The 12,091-nt window shown below is 40.8% G+C and overlaps 1 protein-coding gene across 1 annotated transcript; it reads left to right on the forward strand.

The window, feature by feature from the left end:
* Window positions 1-410: 410 nt before the first annotated feature.
* Window positions 411-9,782, forward strand: LOC311057276 (collagenase 3; the record flags this gene model as incomplete). The annotated part of the gene is made up of 10 exons (XM_084074229.1): window positions 411-440; window positions 1,472-1,725; window positions 2,702-2,850; window positions 2,964-3,089; window positions 3,322-3,483; window positions 6,362-6,491; window positions 6,647-6,783; window positions 8,782-8,941; window positions 9,463-9,566; window positions 9,664-9,782. The coding sequence occupies 10 exons, from the start codon at window positions 411-413 to the stop codon at window positions 9,780-9,782; spliced, it is 1,371 nt and encodes a 456-aa protein (XP_083930355.1).
* Between the last annotated feature and the right edge of the window lie 2,309 nt (window positions 9,783-12,091).

The raw sequence follows: 12,091 nt of genomic DNA on the forward strand, positions 1-12,091 counted from the left end.
TGGTTGATTAAGTTTAGAACATTTAATAAAAGCTGATTTCCAGTGGTGGAGAGTACAAGTACATTTTTTTGTTCTTTTACAAATCCATTTAATAGTACTTCAAGTAAACTCCACTACAACTTTCAACTTTTACAGCCTTTGACGTTATACTGAGCAGCCCATTTGCCCATGCACTTTGGCTGAACTGCCACTCTTACCCCCCCAACTTATACTTGTTAAAGTTAGACTAAATGAAATCGTCACATGATCCAAAACGTTTTGATAGGAATGCCTCCAGAACAAAGAGATGGGCATTAGTTTTAACTTTTGAGTCATGCTAGATAAAATATTGTGCGTAGTCAATATGAAGTGATGTGTTGTGTAGTGTATGAACCAGACCAACCTAATGCCACAATAGCATTTTGCTCAGAATGCAGCCCTTGGAGGCTCTTGTGTTGAGGGTCAGGGGGAAAGGGTTTTGGAGCCCATCCTCAACACCTGTCATAATTCTGACAGAAAGTCCAGGATCAAGCTGCACAAGCCTGGGTTGAATCCTAAAGGTTTCTGAGCTTGGTGTCAAGTCTGGAGGACACTATGGGGTTGAATGCTGAGCCGTAATCTAGTAATCTATAATCAGCATTCTCGCATAGGAGTTCCTTTTCTCCAGGTCGGAGAGGGCAATGTGTAGTGTTGTGGGTATGGCGACATCTGTTGATCTGTTTTGTCGGTAGACAAATTGATGGTAGGCAAAAAATAATTAACTGAAGGTATGTCTCATGTTGAAACGGAGTGATCACCAAACAGGTACCTTTATTTTAGATTTTTTTTTTGGAACCAAATACACCCTCAAGGAACCCTGAGGGCCTGGCCCTACTTTGAGATTCACTGTATAACAGTTACAGCAAGTCTAGAAAAAAACTTTATATGTTTTAGGCAGAAAGAAAATTCTAAAGCCTTCACAACTTTTCAAGTAGAATATGTGAAATTGTATGGACCTACAGTATTATAACCTAAGGTCATAAACTACCTTCAGGCCTTTCATGGCGTGACACCTACAATTACCAGGAAAAAGCTATCATCTGCTGCTCGACACTGCTTTTAAAAGTTTAGGGAAATTTCTGGAATTTTTGCTGTAAAAAAAATCCACCTATTATAACCACATCTGATTATTTGTACGTCTATTCTACTTGCCAGATATAGTGGCAAATTGAAGAGATAAATGTCCCTGTACTGTTATTTACATTTATTTTATTGCTTGTGATTACTGCATTTCTATAATTGTTTTCACACACTTGGACCAATTCAAATGGAATGTCTGTGCCTCGGGCATTCAAAATGAATAACATTTCATGAGAGATCAAGACATTTGATAAAATGTCTCCTATTCTGTCTCCAACACCTGAGAAGCGTCTACTTGGCTTACATTCAGTCTGTTTCTCGTCAGCTGTGATAATAAATCATCTTGCACACTGAATGAACTATCTGCTTTCAGGAGTACCTTAAGAACTTTTATGGCTACAAACCCAAGTCAGAGAAACACAGGAGGGCTGCAGAAGACAGCAGCACAGATCAGGTGCCTGGACTCTGTGGTAAGGTGAAGGAGATGCAGCACTTCTTTGGTCTTCCTGAAAGTGGAGAGCTAACGCAAGAGACCCTAGCGGTGATGAGGAGGCCTCGCTGTGGTCTGTCAGATGTGGAACAATTTGGGGAGTCATTACGTTGGAAAAAGAGAACCCTCAGCTACAGGTGAGGGATCTAAACCTGGGAAATCCAGAAAAGTGGTTGTGGCAGTGTTGCTATTTTCCTAACTCAAGTCTAACATAGAACAATTAGCCATTCTGCTAATTGTCTCCGCCAGGCCGAAAGGCATGGCGAGAGAGTATGTTTTGCCCCCTGTCCATTCGTCCATGTGTCTGTCCGTCCGTCCGTCCGTCCGTCCTTCCACGTAGATTCCCACTTGGCCCAGGAAGAAATGCCACTTAAAAACTTTCAAATCAGCCTCATAGTGGCGCTATATAACAAGCCGATTCACGTTTTTACCTATAACTGCACCGATCTGTGTGAAACTTTGCACGCACACTCCCTAGAGGCCAAGGAAAAACCTTTGCCCTGCATTTTTCACATCTGCCTTTTAGAGCGCCACCATGAGGTGACTTTTGTGCCATCCTTTTCACATTGGCCTTTTATAGCACCACCATCAGGTCTAATTTAGCAAAACACATTGTTGGAACAAAATGCCTCAAATCATGAATGCAGTGTCCGATTGCCGTGAAATAATACCTTGGCTCCCATGTGGATCTCAGACGTCATATGGCCAGTCTGTGACGTCAGTCATCTATGACGTTTATATGACATATTACTTCATATTTGGGCAAAGTTTCACCCCGATCCAACCATTATAAAAGTAGAGTTAAATATTTCAAAAAATATATTCATTATATGTGATTTGGCCTACAGACAGATCCTCTACAACAGTGGTTCTCAAAGTGGATTTCAGGGACTCTCTGTGTTCCTTTAAGGGGGTCTAAATGAACCCTTGGTTCTGTAACTCTGACAGTATACAAATGGACCCTAACCATAACGCGTCCATGGTCCCATTTGTCGGAGTTAAGGGGAGACCTTGAAATGTAAAAGTTTGAGAACCATTGCTCTACAAGATGGCTCGTCTCCTACAGAGCTACGCCGTAAAAAAAATAAAACACGTCCTTTGCTGTTTTCTCAGAATATCCATATACAGTCAGAACATCAGGGCCTCGCAGGCTCACAAAGTGTTCAGGGCAGCATGGAAACTGTGGTCAGAGGTCGCACCCATTCGCTTCCGCAGACGGAGCAGGAGGGAGGCTGACATTGTCATTTCTTTCTACAGTGGCGGTGAGATCCAGAGGATTTAGGTTTATATGATGCCATAAAAGTTGTGAATCTCCATGTTGCTGATGCATGAATGTTGAAGTTTGAATGCCATTTAATTAGATATTGTTGAACAGATCATGATGACGGCGCAGCCTTTGATGGCAAAGGAGGTATCCTAGCCCATGCCTTCCTGCCTGGGATGGGTATTGGAGGAGATGTCCATTTTGATGTGGATGAAGACTGGAGTTTTAATTCTACTGGTACTGGTGATAACTTATTTCTCTGACTTGCTCCAATAGCACTTCAATCTGACTAAAACTTACAGATTTACCATCTGCTGTAGGTATACATTTTTGTGTAGGGTATGCTGAATATTGGGTAACATTTTGAGTTCCATTGTCACTTTATGATCAACTATAAAGATATAGGTACTAACATGAATTTTGAATTGACCATTTTAGCAATGAATGGCAATGTCTGTTTCTGTTTCAGGGTTTAACTTATTTGGTGTGGCTACACATGAGTTTGGCCATGCTCTTGGTCTGCCCCATTCTTCTGACCCAGGAGCCATCATGTACCCAGCATACAACTTTGGCCCTCAAGCTGAATTTCAACTCAACTTCCAAGATGTCAAAGATGTCCAAGATGTGTATGGTGAGTCATCTGAGAGTATCTTTTCTTTATTTTTTCTCTATTTTTTTCCAAGTTAGTTAGTTATGCCAATTCCTACTAGTTTCCTTGTGTAGTCCACTGCCAACCTCTACAATTGGTCATCTGGAAGGGTGCTGACAACCATGTGTCTCGTCCAATACATTATGTAGTCACCAGCTACTTCTTGTGAAGAGTTTCACCGGGAGGACCTAACGTATGCGGACGGAGGAACAATCTATTACCCTCTCAGTTCCACAATCCTCTGAACAGGTGCCCTGACCAAACTGCATGAGTTGCTAATGCAGTGACAGAAAACACTCTCCCCACCCAGCTTCCTTACCCTACCCATGAACACGGCCAGTTGTGTTTGTTGGAGCATCCAGCCAAACCAGGTGGTGTGCAGGAACTTCATCCGTGCGCCACCCGGATAATCTGAGTATTCTCAAGAGAAAACCCCCCTAAAAACAGCATATCAAAGTGTTAGGGTGGTTGATGTATGCAAACGAATTGATAACATGTCATTATGATTACAATATTCCTGTTTTTCTGCACATAACACAGGCTGTCAAGCTATTGATATGGGACCAAGTGCAATATGCTGGTTGAGCTTTAGTGAGGAGATATTTTTGAACAGAGATATCTTTGTTCTAAGAAACTGGTATTTGCTTTAGCCCTGCCCCTCTATAAATATTAGAATGAAGTGAACGCCCACAATTCAACGACAGAGAGAGAGAGAGAGAGACAGCCCCATTTCAACCAGAGACACACACGTCACACACGGAGAGACACACACGGAGTTGCGGCAGCCATGGGAGCACGCAAAATAAATACGCGCAGCAGAGAGAGACACGCAATTTGTTCCGTATTTTCATAAACCCCCCCTGTTCCTCAACACTGAATTTAACAGTAATGAACAAAATACAACACAAGGAGAAAGCCAGGACCCGGGTTGGACCTCCAGCGCCATTATGTTCAGTCTTCTGGCCGCACTGTCGTGGAAAACGGTAAACGGAAGACTCGCCCCAAAACACGTCACCCACATTTCTTTCGCAGACAAGCGGTTCTTGTGTTCTTGTATTTGTTTTACTGAGGATAAGGTTAGAAATATAGTTTTACTGAGGTTAAGTTTAGGAATAAGGTTAGGTTTAGTTTAGGCATAATTTACTGGGGTTACCAGAAATACCAGGTGTACCGCACGCTGGGCAAGACCTGGGATGTTGGTTGTCTAGGAAGTGAAGAACCGGAAACGGTTGAATTTGACGGAAGTACCGCCCAAGGAAATGACGTTGATGCTTTACAAATCTGTTTTCATTCTCCGTGAATGAAACGAGTGTTGTGATTGGTCAAAAAAATATTGTTTCCGGGGAAACGCGTACGACGGAAATCCTACCCACTCAGGACTTTCTAGACACTCGCTGCTTTAGGTCGTGACCAGGCTCTTCTTTTCGCAGATAAGTGACGCTGGGACCGAGGCTAGGTGTACCGCCGGATTTGCAGCGCAACAGGGTTTTTATAAATAAAAACCCTGACCAAGTGTCCGCTGTGTCACTGTGGCACGCTGAGTGATAATGATCCACAGCTGTTTGTTCTTGCAGCGTCTCCGACGCAATGATTGAGATCATTTTGTTATTAAAGAAAGCCTCTGCGCTTTATTAAACACACACACGCACACACACACACACACACACACACACACACACACACACACACACACCAACAATAACGTTTCTGGGTGTACTGCTAGCGTTTAAAACAAAGTCTGCTTCACAGCTTGTCACTGTTGATGCAGCCTTTTCTCTGCAGCTGAGAGAAGAGGGGGGGGGGGGGGGAGATGCATTTTCCTCCGGTAACTCGGGGGGGGGGGGGGGTCACAGAAAAATATTTGGAGGTAAAAAAAAAAAAAAAAAAAAAAATTACCCCCCCCCCTTGGTAACTAAACAACGAACAGTCCCTAACAGCATACATTTCCATTACAAATGAGGGGGTAAATACTCCCACCCCTGCTGGTGGCGCTATAACAGGCCAATGTGAAAAGGGTGGCATTTCTTCCTCGGCCTAGTGGGAATGTGCGTGTGAAATTTCACGGAAATCACAAGCTGCGTGCATAATTTGAGGCATTTTGTTCAAAACGGAGCACTCCTGCAAACTTTGGTTTTGCACAAATCGGCCTCCTGGTGGCGCTATAACAGGACCATGTTAAACAATGGGGCAGAGGTTCCGAAATGGCATCCAGGGAGTGTGTGTGCAGAGTTTCGCAGCAACCGGGCCAACGGTGCCGGAGATTAGGTGGTAACGGACGGACAGGACGCACGGACACACGGACGGAGGACCGGGTGCAAAAGATACTCTCTCACTATGCCATTCGGCCTGGCAACCCGATCTCACACAACTTAGTATACATTGCACGGGAGTGTCATTCCGTGCATAGACAACTGGAAAACCCGAAAATCCGTGCATAGCCGCCTCGCATCTCCACCATTGACTAAACCATTTCGGAGACGCGCAGTCTCAAGGGAACTGGAGAACTGGAGGCGACTTTGCACGGAATGACGTGCACTAGCTCCGTGCAATCTATACCAAATTATTTTAGATGAGGCTGGTAGTGTGGCAAATGTCAGCATGGATCCAATAAGCTTATCTGCAAGGACATTATTACCAACTTCACCCTGTTGCACTGCAACCATCTATCACAAGCTTTTATTTAACTTAATTACTTTCTCCAGTTTTCATATTTGAGTGTAATAATTTTCCCAGGAGAATTTTTCATGTGAGAAACTTGGTCTACAGTAGCTACCAAAACTGGAATGCCCTAAAACATATATAGTATAGCCGTTCCTAATATCAAACATAATTTAGAAGCTCCTTTTTTTGCCTCCTGCAGGTATAAATCCCAGTTTCTCGTCAATGGCCTTGAGGAAGCCCCCTCCAAAAACACCTGACAAATGTGACCCCGATTTGTCTTTTGATGCTATAACAGAACTACAGCAGGAGGTCCTGTTTTTCAAAGATAGGTACAGTACTTTTGTATTACTACTACTGACAACATACACAAGTTTGACAACCTGTGTATCCATGTCTAGGCCTTCAAATTAAGTCGCTTGAATATCAACAATGCAGGTAAGACCACCCAAAAAAAATTGTAACAATGCTTTTTATGTCCTTTCAGATTTATGTGGCGCAAGCATTCTACGTTTGATGAGATAAGAATCACTCTAATAAACAGTCTGTGGACAGACATTCTACCTCCAAGCTTGGATGCTGCTTATGAAAACGTAGAGAGGAACTTGCTGACGGCCTTTAAAGGTACCTCACTGCATTATTCTGAAACACTTAATTTTCACACTTATTTGAGCCTCACATGAACACTAGTGTCCCTATGGGGCAAACATTTGGCAAAGATAGCAGATCTACAAGCTCACAACACGTGGTTGAGAGCTTGTGGATTGCTATTTTCCTGCGAAGAGATGTGTAGAGGGAAAAAAGGACGGGACAAAGTTTAGACCCATGGGGACACCAGTCAACTAAGTATGCTAAGTTAAAGGACAAATCTGTTTTTTTACAACCAAGGTTTATATTTTAGCTTGTAATTAAAGTAAATAAAAGATGAGTGTTATTTTTTTTTCATTTACTGCTTTCTATAGTTTTAGCAATTTTCATGATATTTTTTACAGTGGGCGGGGGCATTCTGTCCGGTGGCTAAATATGCCTTTTTTACAAAATAAAAAAGGTCCTGTGGTCTTTGATGGCCATATGTGAGTTATTGGGGGCTAGAAGAGCTACTGTAAATAATAATAAAGAAAACGGTGGGTTATTGTGTAAAAAAAGACATATTTAGCCACCGGACAGAATGCCCCCGCCCACTGTAAAAAAGACAGCGAAAATTGCTAAAACTATAGAAAGCAGTACATTTAAAAAATCTAACACTCATCTTTTATTTACTTTAATTACAATCTAAAACATAAACCTTGGTTGTAAAAAAACAAAGTTGTCCTTTAAGTAAACAATATGTTTAAACACAGGTAAGTGAATATCTCTGCTGTCGGGCAGAAACCAGCTAACTCCAAAATGTTTTTTTTTTTTTGTGGATTTAGGAGGTTTTGTTCATCATTGATAAGAACAGCTGAATGGACCTCCAAGCTCACAATGAGGTTGGAGGTCGAAAGGGGGTGGAGCCTGGTGTACATTTGTAAACTCAATTTTTGAAGCTGCCTTGGCCCCCTTCTCTATTCTATTTTTGTAAATGATACGCCATATGTATTTTAAAAATGCAGGAATGGGGATTAAATTGGATAATTGACAACACTTACACTAGTCATACAATCTCTAGTTTAGTCAAATCTGCTACTGTCCTGTTATCTGATCTAGTGCATCAAAGCAAGAGGTTGGTAAACTTCTTCAGCTTGCTCAGAACAGAGCAGCAAGACTAGCACTTCACTGCTCTGTCAGGAGTAGTGTGGATGCTATGCATGCCAGGCTGTCATGGATGAGGGTGGATGAAAGTCTGGCATGCAGCCTTAGGGCGCGCTCCCACCGCACCTTTATTTTACCCCTGGGGCAGAATCTGCCAATGCTTTGTCAATGCAAATGCGTGGATTCCTGGTCTTGCGGATTTTTCCCAAGAATCCACGCATTTGCATTGACAAAGCATTGGCAGATTCTGCCCCAGAGGTAAAATAAAAGTGCGGTGGGAGCGCGCCCTTATTCTGTTTTTAAAGAATGTGTATTCCTCACAGAAATCCTTCAGTTTGTTTTTACAGCTATTACCTGCAAATTAAAGACATGCTTATAATACTAGAAAGTGGTCACTTTACTTTACCTCTGACCAGAACCAATGCACTTAAGAAAACAATAATGTACAGAGCCATTGCATACTCGGATGTGCTCCCCCCACATTAGCTTCAAAAAGAAACTTAAGGAAGCAAAAATCAGAAAGGAAATTAGGTTAGAATAGGTTGTTATTATTTTTGGTATTTTCGGACAGACAAACCTGTTTTGTTTTTAATTCTTATTTTACTGTTGATGTAAATGTTGTTCTCTAAGTTTTTGTTCACAAACATTGATTATGTTGTACTGCATTTTATGATTTGTATTGTGATGTTTTTTGCCTGGACCCCAGGAAGAATAGTCTCCACTACGGTGTAGAGACTAATGGGGATCCTTGATAAACAATAAACAATAAACAATTTGTAACTCCCTCAAGGAACCCTGAGGGTCCCTGGACCCCACTTTTAGAACCAATGGAATATTATCATGGAAATGAAATGCACTGGAGGTCATCAAACAGTACTCTGGTTGTTTTAGGTCATCAGTACTGGGTGATCCATCAGTTGAGCCTCATAGAGGGGTTCCCCAGAAACATCTCTGAGTTGGGCCTCCCTCCCAGGGTTCAGTCTGTAGATGCTGCTCTCCATTTCCGTGAAGCTCGCCTCACAGTGTTGTTCACTGGTCATGAGTGTTGGAGGTACTTTGTATAGTCCATACAAACACAAATGTCTCACAGAATAAACAATAGAAATGTATTATTATCATTATTATAATTAGAACGTAAATAAAACAAATTGAGATGGCTTTTCACTCACAGTACATGATGAAATCCATAATAGGTTATGACACCACCGATTTGGTAGCGCTTTTGTTGGAAATACTGTAATAATATGACAGTACTTCCAACAAAAGCGTTACCAAATCGGAAGGAAAAGGATAGGTAAGATGCAGAATCTTTTGACATGGTATAATATTATTAAACCATGTCATCACATTCTGCATTCTGCGTCTTGCCTATCCTTTTCCTTTTTGAGTAAATAACATCTCAGTGGTCATCTGCCATTTCCTCAGCTGGTGTTAAGCCAAAAACATGTACTGTACAAGTTTACAGTGATTTGATACAGTATCCGTGGGCTTTCAGCTGCAACACAGATAACTCCAGCTTCGTTATATTATAGTTGGATGTCATCCAACATTGACATGTTGTATGATTTATAGGTACAATGAAGAGCATATGATGATGGAGGAGGGTTCTCCGACACCTATATCCCAGGAATGGCCAGGTGTTCCCACTCCTCTGGATGCAGCAGTCGTCTATGAGGGTATCCATTATTCTCTATTCATTGCAAACATAACATTTAATGTTCTCTCAACATATATGTGTTTTGTACACTAGCTAAATTATACCTTTACCGACAGGGTTTGTCTTCTTCTTCAAGGGGAATGTACAGTACAAATACGACCCCAAACACAAATATGTCATCTCTACTGGGCCTGCTAATGACATGCTGGAATGCAAAAAAGGAGGCAGCCACTGACAAATCCAAATTCTATTCTCTACTTGAAAACACCTCCAGCCAGTGGAAATCACTACCTTCACACATTAAATGCTTAAAACCCCTCACACAGAAACTAAGGAGAGAGACCATGCACGCAATATGTCGTAAGGGCTACACATGCATTGTTATGTTATCAGATTTTTTGATTACTTTTTTGTGTTTGTACAGAGTATCAGTCAAACACATATTTGGTTTTATGTTGTGTGTGTGTGTGTGTGTGTGTGTGTGTGTGTGTGTGTGTGTGTGTGTGTGTGTGTGTGTGTGTGTGTGTGTGTGTGTGTGTGTGTGTGTGTGTGTGTGTGTGTGTGTGTGTACACAGGATGTATGGATGTATGGATATGGATGTATGGATGGATCAATGGCTGGATGGATCAATGCCGGTTACCGTGGCTAATGGCAGGAAAATACTTTTTAAATCTTAGGTGTTTCAAATTAGGCTTTAGATCTTCTATTGTTTAATAAAATTGAATTGAATTGAATTATTGTTTAGGTGTAGGTATGTGGGTTTTTAGTTGGGTTTAAAATGTGTTTTTAGGCAGTTGTATGTTCTCTCTGTTTTATGTTGTTGTGGGTATTTGTATGTGGGACTGGATGGAAATTAGTTTATAGCTAAATCCGTCATATTTACATATATATCATGCTTATTGATTGAAATGTTCATTAATGTGCACTGTCCCGGAAATAAACAAAGTACAGTAAAGTATGTATTAATGTATGTATGGATGGATGTATGGATGGATGGATGGATGGATGGATGGTGGTGAAGATATCTTTGTGTACCTGCTTTTGTGTGTGATTGTTAAATATCTAGTTATAATCACAAGATGTCTAAACTGACAAAAGGGAACCTAGACCGTGGGAATAGGGAAGTGGTTAAATCTATTACATCGATATAGTTTTGTAATACTTCATATTAAACCATATTCAAATGAGTAATTCATACTATTCATATTACTTCCTAAGAGGGATTGTGAAAATAGTGGGACAAATATGTTGTAATATGTGTTTAAATAGTTCTTTACATCTGTGGGAAACTGGTTTCCATGCCTTTTCAAAGGAAAAATGTTATATTTGGTAAAAAAAATTAAAAGAGAGAGAAAAAAAAACATCTGTCTGTACTATTTCCTATTACAACACAATCTTTCCTTTCCACCGGGGTTCCCTACCTGAGGCAATGTATTGAGCAATGTGATTTCCTTAAGTGTTCAGTATTATAAGACACTCACGAAGACACTCACTATATTGTAGTTTTCCACTAAAATAGGTCTGCAACATACACCACCTTGTAATTCCACAGTAAATGTTAAGCCTTACATTGATAGGAGGATTATGATGACTTTATCAAAGTGATGATAAAGCTTGTACCTTATTGTTACTTTTAAATGACTCACAGACACAAACCCTGTTATGGCTGGATGATTTTTAGTTGTGCTTTGGTGTATTTACAATATGACAAGTGATTTGCGTAATGTACAAGCACGGCATAACATGATTCATACTTTGACGTGAAGACAGAGCAATGATGTAAATTTGGCATGGAGGTCTAACAAGATTATTGTTGGTAAAGAAAGACATGAGAGCATGTCTTACTGGGGTCAACAGTAGCATCCTGGTTAGAGGTGACCGCTAAAGACCAAATGAGAAAAGAAACAGAAAACCCTCATCCTTAAAAACCAAATCAAATACTCCAATGTGAGGAAGCAGGACTGCAAATTGTACTGGTCAGACAACAGACAGCTCAAAAACACTAGAAAACAAAGTTTAAAAAATCATATTCTCTATCAAACCCAGCATGTTTATGATTCACAGCTGCTGTATGATCCCTTTGGAAGATACAGCTTTAGCTTGTGTTAAATGGTCAGCTGCTATATCAGCATTAGGGGTTAAATTCTGCCTCCATTTATTTTGAATTGAACCATGTAATGCATCTTATGTATATTTGACATCGCATAATTGACATTGTGTCTTCTTGTTATATGATACACTTGTTTCTTTCTCTATTCTTTAACCCTATGACTCTTTTCTTTGAAGTGCAAAACATTGGGAGCTTGTACAAAAAGATAATTTCACCCACTTTACACCTGTAAACTAAACTTATGTGACAATACTAATAACCAATCACCACAAGCTTAACCTTTATAACTCCTTTACTATAAATAAAGGTTGGTTGGGTGTGATAAAAATATAGTATAATGTCTCATTTGGAATCATACCAGCTCATGTCATGCCAGAGCCCTGGTGGAGAGCTTTGCAAGGAGGTGTGACAACAATCACCTCAACCTCGAGGA

The sequence above is a fragment of the Gymnoscopelus microlampas genome, assembly GCF_963454915.1.
Source record: "Gymnoscopelus microlampas genome assembly, chromosome: 12".
Classification (NCBI taxonomy): Eukaryota; Metazoa; Chordata; class Actinopteri; order Myctophiformes; family Myctophidae; genus Gymnoscopelus; species Gymnoscopelus microlampas.